This window comes from Limanda limanda, chromosome 11, assembly GCF_963576545.1.
Source record: "Limanda limanda chromosome 11, fLimLim1.1, whole genome shotgun sequence".
NCBI lineage: Eukaryota > Metazoa > Chordata > Actinopteri > Pleuronectiformes > Pleuronectidae > Limanda > Limanda limanda.
The window spans coordinates 15263395-15281836 of record NC_083646.1 but is presented as its reverse complement, the minus strand read 5'-3'; the positions used below and the strand labels follow the sequence as shown (position 1 = coordinate 15281836).

Sequence of the window (18442 nt, the reverse complement as noted above, 5' to 3'; positions counted from 1 at the left end):
ACAGGTTGTAAACTTTCCATGCAGTGCAACAGACAACCTGCCTGTCCAGAGATGATACATTGCAATATTGAACAAATAACACCACCGATAGTTTACATGCAAGAACATGGTAAACAAATAAATAATATAATGAAAATATATATTGCATTGGTGTCAGAGAATGAGCCAACAGGATTCAACATCAACATCTGCAGTGATACATTTTCCTGGAGTAATACTTTAAACGCACGATTATCATCCAGTTAAATTTCAAATATTAGGTTTGGCACTATGCTATCAATCCCAGCTATAGTTGTCTCTTTTTTGTGCTTTTTTATGTATTTAACTCAATGTGATTGCATTGTTTTTTATCTAGACGAATGATACATCTCATAATCAGTCATTTTCACGTTTTTATTTTCAGTATCCATCTGTGTACCGCCACATTTCATCAGTATGAGTTTCTTAATTCATGTTTATTGACCACAGTCTTCATCAGGACTATAATAAAACATTGTGCAATAATTAGCCTAGGGCACATTGGATTCATTATAAGCAGGTGTTAGAGTCTGAAGTTCAGTTGTGTGCTTGTGTGTCTGAATGTTGCCTGCTCTGTATCACCTTCACCCTGCAGACATTGCACAAAACCAGCATTAAAGGGACAGGTACCCCCAAAATGAAAATCCACACATTATCTACTCACCGACCAGCCGATGAAGGGTTGGGTGAACCGGTTTGAGTACACTAAACAGTTTTGGAATCTCAGGGGTCTAAATATCCAATACAATTTAAGTAAACTGTGACTCCTTCTTCAAACATAATAAAACAATATAAAGCTTCTCCATACTGCTCATGTGGTGTAATCTAATCGTTTGAAAGTCACGACAATCAAATTCAACTCGTAACAGCATCATTTACACCATGTTCTTAGCCTAAATGTCCTCTGATAATCCCCCACGCCTACGGATCCACGTTTGTACATGGATTACAGTGGACATTAATGCAAACAATATGGTGTAAATGTACTTGTATCAAGATTTGTGGACTCAAACACTTCACCCAAGCCTCCATCGGAATAGTGGGGAGTAGATAATGAATGATTTTTAATTTTGGGGTTCCCTACAAGGAACATTTTCAAAATGATTTGCATATAGGTTACCTCCACTTACGTTACTTCAACATGCTTTGCTTTCTTCTTTTAATGGGTTTGACTTTACTTGTACTTCTCCCCATGTTGAAGGTTTTCCTACAGTAGAGGGTTCCACTTCCAGGACAAAGGATCCAGGACCTTGCTCAGGTTCTGAAGCCCCACGAAGCAAAATTGTGATTTGTGAATACAAATAAATGAAATTGGATTTAACTGATGTTGATATTTGATTTCCTCTTCAGACTGATGTCTCGTCACTCAAAGGAAACCTGTCAATATGTCTGTGTGCACCTGTGACACCTGAGACACCAGTTGGTGATGATTTGCTCCTGGTCCTCCTCCTCCTCATCCCCACCACCACACATCCACATCCACTGACTGCCTGTGCACTGTGAGGTCATGTTAGGTGTTGGATGGCATCAGTCGCTTCCGTGGGAACTCTCTCTCCAATAGGAGTCACACAGCAGCAGCAGTGGCAGCAGCAGCAGCAGCAGCTCTCCCTGAAGGCGGACATGGGTGTTCCTCCTCCTCCAAACACGCACGACTTCCACGCGTTTTTGTTCCTGGTCTCACAGTCTCGACTTGGATCGACGGCCGCGGTCATGCTCGCTGGTTCCACGTCGCTCTGAGGGGAACTTTTGAGGGGAAGTCTGCGAGCACTTTTCTTTACGCGCGGATCGGCGCTTGGCTGAATTTGGGCAGGAATGGTTTCGAGGAGCGCGCCGCGTCCTGCTCCTGCGTGCGGGAAGGAAGAAGTTCCCTCGGTGCTTGACACTTTGACTGGCTTTTAATAGAAGAGAGAGAGAGAGAGAACCGAAGGGGGAGACGATGAGCAACCACAAGGGCGGCGGGATGGACTCGAAAGAGCGGCTGCATGAGCTGTGGATGTTGTACAACACGAAGGTGAGTGCGGAAGACCTGCCGCGGACACCTGTCGTCGCAGCAGCTCCTCTGGCTGAAGTTTCGAACCCGATCCCCCTGCACACCTGATCGCAGACACACGGTCATGTTGTGTGTGTGTCTTGTGTCTCTGATCGTTTATTCACGGGCGATATTCTAAGGACGTCGCCTGTTTACTCAGCAGTGTGTTAGAGGTGGAGGCTGACCACAGGAGGATATCATGTGTGATCGTGTGTCATTGTATCATTTCACCTGTTGAAAGCTAAAGTATGAGGGTGGTCTGAAGCTGATCGATCACAAACAATGACGTGTGATCGATCAGGTACCTGCGATCATACAGGTGGGCGTTACTTTACACCACTTCCTGTTCCTGTTCTTCTTCCCCGTCGGTCTTACTCGTAGTTGAAGCATGTCACAGTTGGTCTAACCACGTCATGGAGTCTGTGTTATTGTTCAGGAAGATACTACATTCTCACTTTGAACACATGGGTTTTGTTTTGCTTCAGTGGCGGATCAAGGGTTTTTCATCATGGGGCCATGAAAGGGGGCCACAATTTAGAGGGGGCCAAATATATGTCAGGAGCACATTGAAGTAGATCCTTGTTACATGTTCACTCTAACTTTGAGCAAAGACACAGACCATTAAATACATTTTTGAAATTGCTCCTTTTTCAAGCACATTGTGTGTAAAAGTTCCTAATACATTGTCATATTACTGTTCGTATCATTAATAAGTTGAAGATAGGACAGGAGCACTTCAGGGACCAATCAGATTTCAGCCTGTGCCTTCCTGTCCTTACCCCTCTGTGTTTTGCTCCCAGCAGGACAATTTTTGTTGATATGCCTGGTGCCAACGTTACTCAGTCTCATACCATGTTTTAGAGCTGCTAAAACAGAGAAGTTTGGATATGTGGCCGACCCCATTTTAGTTTGAAAACTCCAGGAGTGTGTTTTAGTCTAGACGGGCAGAAACAGAGATGATTGGAAACAATGACACAGACACACCCGCTTGCTGATTGGGTTGTTTCAGTCATGAGGTAGCCTTTGTTTCCTGTTAACATGCGCATGCCCAGTGTAGGTGAATGGTCACGTGATATGTTTTCAGGTGTGTTAACATGGACGGGGTTTTAAACAGATTTGAAGCCAAAACGCTCACATGGACAGGGATGTTTTGCTTTTCAAATGTAAACGCAATATTTTGGCTCTATGTCTCGCAAATACAGAATAAGAAACAACTTAGCTTTTCTCTCTGGTGAGCACATCCGACATCCGACACGTCTCAAACGTTGCCCCCTGTGGGTCGAGCTGCAGCTCAATGCCCCGGTCGCTCATTAAAGTGCAATGTCTTGTTAATAAGAACGAAACAAAATCATACCAAGAGTTTTTTTATGCACAAGCTTTCATGTCGAGAGAGAGAGAGAGAGAGAGAGAGAGAGAGAGAGAGAGAGAGAGAGAGAGAGAGAGAGAGAGAGAGAGAGAGAGAGAGAGAGAGAGAGAGAGAGAGAGAGAGAGAGAGAGAGAGAGAGAGAGAGAACGTGGGGCTGTGAATAAATTAAGTATTACTATTTAATGTGTTTGCAATCTGCTTCCATGCCTGAGGACAGTCAAACAAGAAGAGACTCCACTCCAAGTTTGCATGTACTGTATTTTCCCTGTGAGGCATGAAGACTCCTCTCCTCCAATCCTCTCAGACCATCCTAGAGAGTTGCTGTCTTGACAAGGACTTGTACATTTTACTCTATAGATATCTCATTGAATTTTGGTTTTAATTTAGTACTGGGCCTAATCCCGAGTCTGGGAAAAGAGCCTGAGGCTTTAAAAAAAAAAAGAGAGGGCAGAGATCAGTGCTGCAATAATTGCAAAAAAAAATACTCCAAATGCAGCAGTGATGCAAGTGAATGAGAAGTGTATCGCCTCTTGCCGCAGCTTTTACCGTCAAAGTGGGCATTGTGGTTACTTGGGCAGAAGTGTTTCTAATCTACCCTGTTACTTCTCCTCTGGGCTGCTGCTGCAAATACAACTCGCCTGAAAGGAAAACACACAAGCTGTAGGTGCTAACACAAATAAATTACTTCTACAAAGAGTCACCGGGGCATGTGTGGGTGAGTGTGTGCTCTGACAGCTGTCTAGCATCTCAAAGTGCGAGACCACTTCCTTATTAAGCTGCCTCTCGGCTCTCTGTTACATCCCTTCAGTTGCCATCAAGGCTGAGAGTACATAATAGTCTCTCTCTGTCTTGGTTTAAACGCTTCTCAGCAGAAAGGGACGCACAGATTTCCGAGCTTTCTTGGAAGTAGGGTTTGCATGTGTGCAAATTATCTACCCTCATTGCCCAGCAGCGAATAAGGAGAAGGTTGGCAGAGCTAAGTGATTCAGCTGAGCTTGGTCCTAACCGTCACCACCTTCTGTGACTCACAGTAAAACAACAGGCTTCAGAAAGGCTGCAGAACCACTTCAGAGAACAATCACCTGGCTCTTTCAATCACCACTGTAGGTTTTGTTCTCATGTTAGTCATGTTAGCACAGACAATATCTCTTCCTTTTTTCTTTTTTTTTACTGGACACATCCCATTCTCACCTGATGGTCTTTATTTTCTCTTTCACCACACATCCAGGAAACTGTTGACATTTGCAAGTCAGCTCAATCGGAGAAGAGGCATTAATTACATTTCATAGGCTTTTTGTCTGCCAACAAATCTTTTACTTATAGTGGCAATGGCCTGCAGTCTCTTTATGAGTCACATCAAACACACCCATGCAGCTGTTTCACACACTGTAACAGATCTGAATTCAAATCTAAAATTATTTGTAGGCTTCTGTGCCTCTATTTTATAATAATCTACAATAAAGCGGTGAGTCCAACCCACCTGTGATTCCATCATTTTTGAGGAGGAACATCTCGGCCAAAACATAGCAAAGCGTGCTCAGGCTTGCTAGTGATAAAGGAACTCTGCTTCCTCTGATTGTGTAAGAAATCACACACACACCCCTCGCAATACTTTTAAGTTGAGCTGAGGTTCAGCAAGGACTGATGTGAAATACTGAAAAGCCTTTGGGTGTGTATTGGAGTATCTGTCTTGTAGTAACACTGGTACAAGAATGAAACATTTTCAGCACAAATAACACAAAGAACAGGCAGGCAATGAAAGAAACAACAACCCGGAGAGTCGATAATATGCTATATTCAGGCCAAGCTCAGTTCACCGGCAGGCCGTCATACATTGGGTTGAACGTGTCTGTGTCTTTCGTCTCCTGGACTTAAAACCAGCTTTACTGGAACTATTTAAGGGCTCTGCACCCCACGCCTTAGAATGTTTTACAGACCAACATAAAACGCTCGTGCCTGACAGGTATGGACATAAACAGAGTCTGATCTAATCACTGAGGGAGTAACATAACTCATCAGATCATGTGCGACTACACCCAGAGAGGTATTATTTTTGGATGTGCCTCTTCCTTAACACAGTCGTACTGTTGCATTGTACTTTAACATCAGTTAAATTAGTTTTAATCAACTGGTTATATGTTTAATTACATTCCAGCTCATGGTAATTTTCTCCACTGATTACTTTGTGGATTTATTTCTCAATTAAAGAATAGCTAATTTGTTTCAAACTGTAATGGGTGCCGGGAAAGATTTACCACAGTCCAAAGTTTTATCTTCATGTCCCCTGTTCACTCACACAAGTAAATCTACATATGATCCTATATGTTTAAACACTGGATGGAGGTGAAGAACAAAGAAGCATCTTTTCCAGCTGCTCGAGAGATCAGTGTGGCTGCAGTTAGATGTCAGACCGGCAGAGAAACAGTCTGTGATTAGCTTTGTGATCATTAGCTCGAGAGCCTGTGGTAGAGAGTAATTAGAGCCTGCAGTGGCAGAGTCAGACCACAGTGACAAGCCAACATATGCCCAAGAACCCAGCTGTGAAACCACCTCCTCTGCCGGGGACAACAAGTCATACTTCCTTAACTTAAGTCACGTTTCTGTGCATTTATCTCACTTACTGATGCACAGTCGATGTACTGTAGAGATCCCATAATAACAAAAACAACCATCCCTTGCTGCTCACTGTCACTGCGGTCGAATTCCCTCGTGTGCCTCGGCCTCCCCTGTTTACCAACAGAGGGGCCAACCGGGAAAAAAAATCAAAGTGCTCTTTGCTTTCACTTGTGCGGGAAGCCGGAGCGAAGCAGAATGCCAAGCAGCAGAGAGCCACACAGCTGCTCGGCCATGGGCAGGGAGGAGAGGGATAAATGACACTGTTTGTAGGGGCTGGTTCCTCGTGGTTGGTTTGTGACATCTGTTCTAATAGTGTTTTTAATAAGAGTCTTTGTGGCACACATTAAAGAATCACGGAGATGCTCTGAACAACGTCACAAGTCGAGCAGCGAGGAAAGGATGTGGATTTATTCAGAGGGGTTGATCAAGAGTTATTTTGTAAGGAATTATTTATTTTTATGATGTGTCAATAGAGACATAAGGCAGGTGTTACACAGGGTTTCTGTTCCAATTTCGCTACCAATTTTAACCTCATTGACCAGCTCTGGCCTAAAAACCTACATGTTGCATCACCACTCAGCTATAGTGAAACACATCGAGCATCTGAGCTCCACACAGAACAGATGATTGATTCACATTCAGTCATTTCTTTCACACACATATCGGTGTCAGTCGGTAAAGGGGTAGAATTTGTAAGTAATCGAAAGTTTCTTAATTTGAGATCTATTCATTTGGTTGTATTCATATTTTTTGTTTTACTAATTGATATATTTAACTATAACTTTCTTTGTTACAACAGTTAGATAACAACATCTTAAGAATCTTTGCCAATTGCTTTATATTTTTACTTTAATAAAGACATTGACATAGAAATGTTTTATTCCATATATATATATATATATTTGGAATCGGCCCCTAAAAACCCACATCAGCTGTTTCACCTTTTTGCATAAAAGCACAAGGTAAATAGCGCTTAAAGTTGTAGTCACACAGTTTGATAATGACGATTGTCGTCAAGCAGTAATTATTGTAAACACTGAACTATTACTGCGTGTCCTTGTACATTGTGAATCTAGGTGATAGAGTTCTAATTAATGACATATCCTAAGGTGTAATCAAAGACAAGTACGATCATTAAGTGTTATTATAAAAAAACTGTTATTAAGGAGGAGTCATTCTTTTAGCTCCTCTATATGTTTAATAGACAATTAAACAAAGCTGAGGGAGTGTCGCAGATATTTCCCAGTGCCTCTCCCACTCAAAACTCAAATACCAGATTGTCCAGATGATGGAGGCTCAATACAATAGGTTGTTCACAGTTTCCTGTTTTCTCAGAGTACATACAGAGATTATTTATATAAAGTATGAGTGCGATTAAAGTTACTTTAACACCATTTTTTTCTTATCTACTAATTTGATTTCGTCATAAATCGACAATAATAAGGGAAAAACTTATGGAATTAATTGACTCTTTCTAGAAATAATACATTGCTTATATTTTGACATTCACTGCTTCAGCTCATGCCCTCTCGGTCCCATCGTCCTCCTGCATGACACTTACACATTGTTGTTGTTTTTTTATGGAGCTGCTTTCATATCTGCTCACATCAGAACCAGAAGAAGAAGGGGTCTGACGAGGCAACGGAGTATAAAGGAAATAAGCTTCAGTTTAATGTCATTTCCTGGTTGCTCGGTTGACTCTGGGAGACTAGAAGCGAGCGAGCGAGTCGGACGCTGGTGCTTGTGGCGTTGGGAGTGATGTGCAGCTGCTGAGCTGTGGACCACGCCGAGGGCAAACGTCTGAGACCGGGTTCACAAGAACCTGGCACCTTGCTCCGCTGCGTACAATGAGAGATGGACTGGCTCATAAGTCAATGCCAGTTGGTAATGTACATTTCAAATTATTTAGAGAAGACAAGTGCTTTCAGAGGCGTTCCATTCCATGTTATATTTAGTAGAGGAAGTGTGACTTTTAATTGCCTATGAGACGTGCACTGAGCTCTAGCATATAGAAGAAACTTGCATGGTCTGCAGGTTGCTCATTTATTTGTTGACTTAAAGGGAAGTATGAATGTGTTGTACCATGCGCTCTTTACAATGTGTTATTTGGGTACAATGACTCAGTCTCTCTGATACAACTCATATCTTCCCTCATGCCGCCTGCTCTGGAGGAAGCTGCTTCATCACTAATGTGCAACAGCGCTTTTTTACTTGCGTACTAATGAGAATGTTCTGGTTGTTCCATCACACTATGTCAGGCTTCATTCCTAGATGTCCTGTGTTGTGTCGTTTGATGATGACTGGGTTCCTGTAGCACCGCTGGTCTGGATCATCAGAGTGATGTGATGATCATTTAAGGATTGCGAAACAGTCTGTGTTTAAAAAATACAAGAAATAATTCAGAGTCAATTGTAGAGTTGACCTGGTTTATCTGGTGAGCTGTTTGTCTTTGGGCTGTTTAAACTGGGGTGAGATTGAGAGGCTGATATGAGGAGCAAAGAGAAGATACGCGTTGCACCACAGAGGCTGATGTCAAAAAGTAACATTTTGTTTAAGACATTAACATGTTTCCAGTGAAAGGTTGTTAATGCTCATTGCTCTATAGAGAGTTCCCTGTATATATGGAACTTGTGACTGATAGAAACTTCATTTGGCTTCTTTTGACCTGTTTTGAAAAAGGAAAGACTTGGCTCATGCGTTCCTGTTTGAGGTTCAACATCCTGTTACAAAAGCAGCTCAACAGATTTAGTCAGTGCTATGTTTTTCAGCCAATGTGCATTATTTCGGATGGTAGCAAAGCAACCTACCAAAGAGCATATTATATTGTTACTACATTTACACCTGCTGTGTTGTTCACTAATGAGAAGAGGTGTGCAGGTGACTTAACAGCGTTGCATGTCTTCAAAATCTTCAAGGATGTGCTCATTTATTTCATTAAGGGAATTCTCAAATCTTATCTCATGTACAACTGACTTCTCCTGCAGTGATTGTAACTGTTAGTTGACTTAACCATAGTATTTGATTGAATAGTCAAAAAAATGATTGTTTAAGACCTTTTCCATTGTATTACTGTATATATATGCATATTTATTTCAATCTTTTTCTTTCTTTTTTTTTCTTTCAATGTATTAACTCTTCAATGCATCAACTCTTCATTGTACCCTCTGCACCATTGTAAATGAGGGTCTTATTCCTCAATGTGTTTTCCGAGGCTTAAATAAATAATCAATGTCCTTGCCTCCCTCCTGCAGAAAGACGTGGGCCACCTGCAGCAGTGGATCGAGGCTTTTGTGGCGTCCTTCGAGAGGCTCATTGATGTGCAGTCACTGGCGCCTCGGAGGTGAGTGGTATCAGTGATCTAACGTACGCAAACTAACTATCAAAAGGCCTCCATCAGTTTGTGTTCCGGAGAGCAGGATGAACTGTGACCTTCTTTAGAGATAGAGATTTGACATGTTTATGTTATGTGTAAACGCAGCCTGTTTGCTACTGCCTCCCCTCCCTGCTCCTCCCCTCTGTTCACACACATCTCCATCGCTCCCAGGCCGGAGGAGTGCAGCTCTGAGGTGCCCCTGCTCCCCCGGGAGGTCCTGGTGTTCCTCAGCACCCAGCTATGGCACAGCGTCCTGCACCTCTCCAGCGCCACCGAGCAAAACAGCAGCGCCCCACACCCACTGCTCCTCATCAAGTTCTTCATCATTGTCTGCAGGTGAGGGGCCAGTGAACCTGTAAACATGTTACATAGAAGAAAAAATTGTTAAAAAAAAAAGATATGCAGATGTTGTTTTTATTGACAAAACGTTAGTCATTCAGTTAAAATGCAAGAAGGAGTGATGGAGACATAGGGAAGTAGAAGAGTTCAGATGTTTTTCAGCTCTTCCAAAACGTCCTGTGCAGATTGTGTAAATCAGCTGCAGCTCAGTGTCAGAACTTGTCCTTAACTCCCTGTAAATGCACCGTATTTGTTTTTTAAAACCAAAATGGCCAATTTGCATGAATTTCTCTCTACTTCCAGGAATATGGAGAACATCGACCAAGAGAAGACCCCTGGCTTTGTTTTTGAATCTATCAGGCTTTTAAATTTCTGCTTGGACCAGGTAAAAAACATCATGAAGGGTATTTCAAACAGGACGCAGAGTTCAGTGATTAATGATGCGACTTGGCTCCACAGCATCCACAGTATATCATGCATGATAAGATTATAAAGTGCCACTTTAGCCAGACTCCGCAGAAATGTGATATATAGTAGAGAGGCTGACACAGAATCGATCCTGTCAGACCTTGAGGGACCCCTGGGCACCACCTCCGAAGAAACACATGATACCATATCGCATCATTTCAATCTTCAAACGATTCTTTTAGCATCAACATTATAAACAAAGTGAAGACACATAACTAATAGTCAAGTAGTAAAGCTTAAGAAGAAACAGAAAGAGGAGTCGTCAGGGGGTTTCTGACCCATGGTGTCGTTAAAGTCTCCTGTACATAACCGGTCATGGAATTTAAGGGGGATTTCACAAAGATGTCGTTGCTGTGGACAAACGTAATCAGCTCGGGGCCCCAGGCAATTGCAAAGCTCCCCTTGCCTGTTGATAGTATTTGACATCCCGGTAGAGAAAGAAAAAAAACTAGTTCACACTGACAAAAGGAGAGGGTGTGTAGTTGACCTTTTGATTCAACAGGGTTGCAATGTTAATATGATTCTTGAAACATTTATCCGCCTGATGCAGCTAATTTTCTGTCCAAACTTATTTTCTCTAGCTAAAACATGGACTAGGCGAGCAGTCCTCTCTACAGCTGGTTGTGCATCATGGACTGGTGCTTTGTGAGAGTCTGTTTGACCCTTATCAGACGTGGAGGAGACGCCTAGCAGGGTGAGTTTGTGTTGCTTTACCCCGGCAATCACCTGCGTGAGTGTGTGGGAGGTGGAATTTACTCACACAAAGACCAAAAGATGTTGCCCAACCTTCTGTGGTGTGCAACACCTCGTCTTGTTTCCTGAAAGCCTTTAAGTCAAGTCTCATTGGTGCCAACACTATTAGTGGCAATCGCAAAGTGACTGGGCGTGAGGTGGAGTAAGTACAGAGTTCTCTGCTGACTTTCGGCTTTGTGTGTTGCAGGGAGGAGGTGAGCTTGCTGGAGAGGAACAAATATAAGTTCTCCCCACTGGCCTTGCCAGAGGAGCTGCCTGCTCTCTTCCATGGTGAGACACTCCCTTTCTGTCCAGTCTACCACTCTGATCTCTGTCAGACCTCTCATACCACAAGAATCACACTGTTCCCGCTGCCCAAACACAGCCTACATCTGTCATGCTCGGCTTAAAATGTGATCAACATGTTTCCTACAATGGAAGATAACCGGTAGTTCCACTCAGTCTGCATCTTCCTGGTTGTGGTTAAAACCTAATTATTCATTAAGTGTGTAATTATTTGGTTTGAAACATTCAAACATGAGTCGTGTGTGAACAATCTCTGCTTCGGCAAGTTGCAGTAGGTTCACAGACGCCACACTGTAGGAGGATTATACTGGGATAGCATGCTGTAATTGGAAATGCTAAGAGCTAATTGTGTAATACCTTGCTAATTAGTGAGGCTTAAGCTTTTCTATGCGATATAACTCTGAGAGACGTCAGTGGCTCTCAAGGGAATTTTGTTGAGCGACTCTTTTTTTTCACCTCCGCCAAAGAGTTTATGTTTTCACCCCTGTTGTTTGTTTGTTTGTTTGTTTGTAAGAAATGTTTCAGAGGGAATACTCAGTGGCTCTTGGTGAAAAAGGATTGATTGATATTTATATTAATATTATATCTATTCAAATGTGTGAAATGTGATCCAGCTTGATTGAATTTAAGGGACTGTTGAGCCTTGTTGTGTTTATAATGTTCTGTTCCCAGTGTCAGGGAGCTGGACTCAGGCCCAGCATGCATTAGGAAATGGGGGCTTTTGACTTTGCACCGTGTTAATGTTTTCTAAGTTGTGGTTAAGTGGTGATTGATGTTGTGTAACTGTGTTTCTGGGCTTGATGTTCACCATGTTCACAGAGAGTCTACAGGAAAGCGAGCAGATCCCAGAGATCCTCATGCTCAAACTGGTCCATCTCCAGGCAGCGGTCATCAGCGGAGGAAAGGTCTGTTCATCCTCTTCACCGTTGATTGCTCTGCCGCAAACACTACAACTGATTACTTTGCCTATTTTTGTTTTTCAGAAGAATGGCCTTCTCTCCATCACCCCTCACTCAGTTGAGGACCTGCTCTCCGTTCTGCGTGCATGGTGCTGCCGGACCTCCTCTGGACCCAAGGACACCGGGCTCCCACGGATGACCTTGGAGTGCCTGACGGCGATGATCCACCTCCTGCACTCCAGCAGCCCTGCGGAGCGACAGGTGGAGATCAGGACCATACTGGAGGGCTACTTCCAGCTCCTCAACTGGAACCGTCCGCTCAGCAGCGAGCAGCAAGACCGACAGAGCTGGGAAGACAGTCAGCTCTCGCTCCAGAGCCTAATGCTAAGTAAGACCACGTCCCCCAGGTCTCAATTCTGGCTGCGTGAGCAAAAGCATTCCCCCCTTTTTTCTCATATGTCCCAATCGGCGTGGAAGCCAAAGAAATCAATTTCCCCAGTGTGGGATAAATAGGATGAGTCAACATCCTCCTTGTTGTCACTTTTAGCTGCTGTTCCTGAGATCCTGGAGTGCCCTGACAGACCAGTCCTGCAGGCGGTCTTCCTGAACAACAACTGCTTCGAACACATCCTCAGGCTAATTCAAAACAGCAAGGTCAGACCCGCGACCCCTGTCCATCCAAACTGTGTCTGTCAGCTCTTTCGAATCTGCCCCTCTATCAGCTGGCCTGTCTGTCTGTCACCTTTTCAATGTAATTTCCGTCATGCCCCTTTCTTCCTTCATCTGCCCCAAGAGGCAGAGGCAGAGGCAAGTCTGCTCTCAGGTCTCCTTCTTTTTGCTCAAACTTCCAGCTGATGTTTTGCTCATGTGCATGCCGCAGCTGCCGAGACATCCAGGATCAAACGTGTCTGCGTGGCCGCTCGCAGATGCCTTTTTTTTTTTGTTGTCTAATCATCTTTCTGTGCTGGTGCTTGTCTGTCCTGTAGCTCTTTCAGAGCAACAGCCGTAGGCCGGAGCCTGACGGTGTGTGCGACCTCGCCACACAGTTGCTCACAGAGGTCGAAGTGGACCAGGTACTCCCGTCCCCGCCTACCCGCTGTGCTTGGTGTCGATATTGGTCTGTCGGCAGGAAACTCAGCCTGCTCTCCGCTCGTTAACTGCTCCGAGCTGTTTAAACAGGAAGCTTTAGGCAGGAAGTCTGGCTTGCACTCATTTGTAAATAAAGCAGGTAGCACGCCCTTTATGTGATAGTAGTTGGAGTTCCCTTTTTTATCTGTTGTATCTGTCCATCTGGAATGCAGGTCCACTAGCAGCCTATGTCACTTAATGTTATTTCCGCTGTTTGTTCCACGTGAATCCAACTTCAGCTAAACCTAGGGACAAGCTGCTGTTTGCTTTGTGCACATTGAAAAGTTTAAAAAAAAAAATCAGATTATCAGGATTAATCGTTGCTTGCGCGGGAGTGTTTATTTATATCACATTCACAATTAGAGGCTGAATTCCCTGTTGACAACACTGGGAAAGAGGAGCATGCTCTGTTTTGATCCTGTTGCATGAAATGGTGTTTTTTTCAGTGCATGCCTTCTCTTAGTTCCCTTGTACTCTAGCTGCTCTGTCGTGTGACTGCTGGAGCTCGTATGAAAGACCTGGCTCGTGTCCTGATGTTTGATGTTTCCCCTAATTTCCATTTAGGGATTGCCTCAGTCTTTTTTTTTTTTTTTTTGGTGGTTGGCTTTGGTTATTGCATGCTGGGACCTATCATTAATTAACAAAGAGGTGATTGTTTGGTGGCTGGTGCAGTAGTTCATTTACTTTGGCTCAGTCGGCTTTATTAATTGTGGCGTGGGGGAAAAAAAGAGACATGACCTGAAGATCCTCTCCAATTTACAGGATAATACGAAGGACGATCCTGATTTGTTTTACCTTTCTTGACCGTGTGCAGTTAAAAGCTTCATTTTTTCAGGCTTTTGTGTGTTAACTCCTGTTTGTACAATCAATAACCTTATCTTAATGCAGGTTTGGGAGAAAGGATCAGACAGTATTACGGTTCATGCCTTAGGAGTCCTGACTTCCATCATGAGTAACTCGCCCTCTGCAAAGGTAAGGCCCTGTACGATCATACTGTATATGGTCATATTTCTGTACTCACATCATAAAGCATGATAATACAACAATCAGACCCCTACAATGGCTGCAATAAGTTAGTGCCTGATGAGAATGATTTTCCCTTCGTTTAGGAATTCATATTGTTCCCTCCCAATGTATGGAAGTATGCCAAGTAGCATCCCATGTGGAGCAGCTTTCTCCAGCCTATTTCTGTCTCGTTTCCCCCAGGAGGTTTTTAAGGAGAGGATTGGTTACTCCCAGCTGTTTGATGTGCTGAAGAGTCAAGGTCAACCCACCAAAAGGCTGCTGCAGGAGCTGATGAACATGGTGAAACACACTCCCTCATTCTAACCACGGAGTGCAGTGACAGCCAATTTATTCCTATTAATGATGACCTTATTTACATTTTCTCCCTTCTCTGTTTCTTGCCTTCTGTGTCTCCAGGCGGTGGAGGGCGAGCACGTCCACGCTCATCACCTGGGCATTAGTAACGACCAGCCCTTGCTGCTGCTCCTGCAGTGGCTGCCTGACCTGTCGGGTCAGAGGGACCTTCAGGTGCTGGTGGCTCAGTGGCTGGCCACCGTCTGCCGCGGCTCCTTCTCCTGCCGCACCGTGGCGGTGGAGGCAGGTATGGTGGGAGCTCTGCTGCAGGTGCTCTCCCAGCCACAGAGTCTGGACAGGCAGTGTGCGGACGCCCTCCTGGGTCTCCTGCAGGACCTGGGCTCCCTGTGTCTGAAACCAGAGGAGCTGAAGAGCCTCCTCAGGCTGCTCAGGTTGGATCAGGACAGCGGTGCAGCACTGGGGCGGGTGCACCCCTACTGCACTCAGGTCATCCGAGTGCTCTCGGCCATGGCAGCCAGAGAAGGCCAGGACAGTGCCTTGCAGTACTTTGATCTGTCGCCCCCCATGGCAGGCATCATGGTGCCCACAGTCCAACGCTGGCCAGGCAGCGGGTTTGCCTTTCACGCTTGGCTCTGCCTTAACAAGGAGTTCCCCTTCTGTCAGTCAGAGTTCCCCAACAACAGACCTCGGGCCAACTCTCGCAGTGGGGATGTGGTGAAAGGGCCTCGCAGGAAGCAGCTCTACAGGTAGAAAAAAAATGCAGTGCAGATGATCAGTTCATTGAATTGGAAGCATTGTATAAGTTTTGATAGAATCCTGTTTTCTATGTCTAAAGTTTCTTCACAGCAAGTGGGACTGGCCTGGAGGCCTTCTTCACCATGGAGGGTGTTCTGGTTGTGGCTGTTTGCACTAAGAAAGACTACATGGCTGTCGCTCTGCAGAAGCACCCACTAAACGACTCACGCTGGGTGAGTGTTTGTCCAACATTTATCCTCATTTAGCCAGTTCCAAATGAAAATAGATTAAATCCAGGGTTCGTACGGTCATGGAAAACCTGGAAAAGTCATGGAATTTTATTATGTGTTTTTCCAGGCCTGGAAAAGTCTCCCAAAAGTTTTGGAAAAGTCATGGAAATTTGTTATATTCATATTTTCATGTCGTTCATTTTAGGGATGGGCATAATTAATAAACGATCGATTAAGACAATTTAATCGAATGCCCATCCCTAGTTCATTTATGCTGAGTTTTAAATAAGTCATATGCTTTCAAAGAAATACGCTCAAAATATAGGCAGGCATACTTGGGTTTGTGTCATTTAAGGTATACTGTATGCCTTGGAATTGTTAGTTTGAATACTACATTTTGTCACTTTTTCGTGTATACACCGAGATTTCACAAAATGTTCGGTCATGGAAATTTGGTTTAAAGTTATTGAAAAGTCATGGAAAAGTCATGGAAATCCATTGGTCAAAATGTGTATGAACCCTGTAAATCAAGGAGAAGTTCATGAAATACTGAAGCGAGACAAGTTTATCAACATTGTTAATTCAAAGCTGTGAACTGCGACTGTTTCTCAATTCAGAAATGGATTTTTTTGTAAGGATCTAACTTCGAGCATGAACATTTGTGTGCCCTGTAATGTCGTCCTCACCACAGCACTCGGTGGCTATAGTCCACCTCCCGGGCCGTCGTCCATTTGGTCAAAACCTGGTGACCATCTTCATCGATGGAGAGCAATGCAAAACCTCTCAGCTCCGTTTTCCATCTCTCAGTGAGGTAACTGAATCTGGTGTCTAACATATTCTGGGCTTCAACTTATCATGTCATTGCTGCGTAGTTCCGCTCTATCAGTCTAACATCCTCTGTCCCGGATCCTGCAGCCTTTCACCTCCTGCTGCATCGGCTCTGCAGGCCACCGGACCACTACCACCACCACCTCCCCCAACCTGCCCCCGCACCCATCCACCCCACCATCACCCGAGTTCGCCTTCCCTGCCCAAGCCCCCCCCCTGAACCGTTCCCAGTCTTTCCCGGCCTCCTTTGCCGGAGGCCACTGGGGCTCCACAGTGGACAACGCTGCCCACACCATCCCCGCGGGACTGCAGGACACCGAGTGGGGGTCGCCCTCGTCTCTGGACGGTCTCCTGGGGACCGCCTTCATCTGCCACGAGGCTCTGCAGCCCACCCAGACTCGAGCTCTTTACGCTGCAGGTAGGTCATGCTCTGATCAGAATCAGAATCAGAATCAGAAGGTATTTATTGCCAAGTAGGGTTACACCTACCTGGAATTTGTTCTGGTTATTGGTGCATACAATGAACATAGAAACATAAAAACACAATAAATACAGCACACATAAGAAAAACAATAATAATAATAAAAAACAATATATATTTACTCACTATTTACTTCTTATTTACTCACTTTTTCTAATATTTCTACAAAGTAACATTTATTTAGACATAAACATATCTATATAAAAATATATAAAAGATGAACACATTCCGGGGGTCTCGAGGGGTCTCGGGGGCACCGTGGAGCCATTTTGCGACGCACATTGAAAATTCCTCCAGAATACGTAAATGTTCACCACTTTCTAACTTTCTGCAAATTTTGGTAAGAATTTGAGCATGTTAAATCCCTCAAAAAGCCAATTCATTTGCCTGAATAATAATCCTTACAATTTCAATAGGGCCTCACCATACTGACTTTGATGTCAGTGCTCTGGCCCTAAATATAAAACGTGAAATGCAAAATGCGAAAACAGTGAACAGTGTCAAATTGCAATATGCAATGTAATAATGATAATAATGATAAGTGTGTAGCGAAATCCCAGTGTCAAAACGTTTGAATAAATACTTGTACATGTCCAAGTGGTGTTTGCATGTTTAAACCGTCACTGCTTCTTCTCTCCGTCACAGGCCCCAATCACGTGTCCTTATTCAAAGCAGATGGAGAATTATCTGATCTCAACAGCAAACTTCTGCTCTACTACACTCCACAGGTGACCCACTGAACACGTATACATGGTCTTACTCTGCTGTTCCTGGGTAAATTATGAATAATACCAGCGAATGATTCCTGTTCATGTGCATGTGGTGTTTCTTCAGGCCTTTAAGAGCCAGATATGTCTGGACCTGGCTCCCAATCACCAGTATGATGGCAGGCTGACGGGACACAGGGTCGTCAACTGGGACATCAAGGTGAGAAGCGTTTCATGATAATAATGTTGACATTATCTGTAATTCGCGCAGTTAAATACAGGTAATAAAGTACTGGAATTCCTGCAGGATGTCGTAAATGTGATGGGAGGCGTAGGTGTTTTGTTGCCGCTGATCGAGCAGGTGTGCGAGGCCGAGCAGTTTTACAACAGTGGTCAGGAGATCTCCGACTTGCTCGGACCGGAGCTCACCTCCCCCAGAGGCCACGCTGCCATGCTGCTGCCGCTGAACCAGTCCGCAGGTCAGTTCGCTTCCAGTTTAGATATTGGCTGTGTTTGTTTTTTTCCTGAATTGAACAGCAGATGACGGCTGTGATAGTGTCTTAATGAAAGAGGGCGGATCACCTAAACAGGGAAGAATGTTGTAAGCAGGAAATAGTATTCTTAATAAGAGGGAAAGCTTGCCACTCAACAAAACCAGGAGAGCAGAAAGTTTACATGTCTAATAACCATCGTCAATGCTGGTGTTTATAAAAGAAAACTTACATGAAGCACTTGTAGTTTGGCTTTTTTGAAGATTAATTGTACTTAACACGATTCTTGCTATTCTCGGTTTGGTTGAATGCACTTATTTTAAATTGGTTTGGAGAAAACATCAGCTAAATGAAATGTAATGTAATGTAATATTAT

At 44.0% G+C, this 18442-nt stretch overlaps 1 protein-coding gene across 2 annotated transcripts in view; it reads left to right on the top strand.

Annotated features, from left to right (window-relative positions):
* The first annotated feature begins 1645 nt into the window (after positions 1–1645).
* nbeal2 (neurobeachin-like 2) overlaps positions 1646–18442 on the top strand; it is a 39017-nt gene continuing 22220 nt past the window's right edge. For both annotated transcript variants that reach the window (XM_061081485.1, XM_061081484.1), the window contains exons 1-19: positions 1646–2029; positions 9281–9369; positions 9574–9738; positions 10045–10126; positions 10791–10903; positions 11150–11232; positions 12067–12152; positions 12231–12534; positions 12694–12800; positions 13133–13219; positions 14163–14246; positions 14481–14579; positions 14697–15340; positions 15430–15562; positions 16251–16370; positions 16475–16805; positions 17514–17596; positions 17703–17795; positions 17883–18054. In XM_061081485.1, coding sequence (XP_060937468.1) covers positions 1955–2029; positions 9281–9369; positions 9574–9738; positions 10045–10126; positions 10791–10903; positions 11150–11232; positions 12067–12152; positions 12231–12534; positions 12694–12800; positions 13133–13219; positions 14163–14246; positions 14481–14579; positions 14697–15340; positions 15430–15562; positions 16251–16370; positions 16475–16805; positions 17514–17596; positions 17703–17795; positions 17883–18054 — 2950 coding nt within the window. In that variant the 5' untranslated portion in view covers positions 1646–1954. The remainder of the gene's footprint in view (positions 2030–9280; positions 9370–9573; positions 9739–10044; positions 10127–10790; positions 10904–11149; positions 11233–12066; positions 12153–12230; positions 12535–12693; positions 12801–13132; positions 13220–14162; positions 14247–14480; positions 14580–14696; positions 15341–15429; positions 15563–16250; positions 16371–16474; positions 16806–17513; positions 17597–17702; positions 17796–17882; positions 18055–18442) is intronic.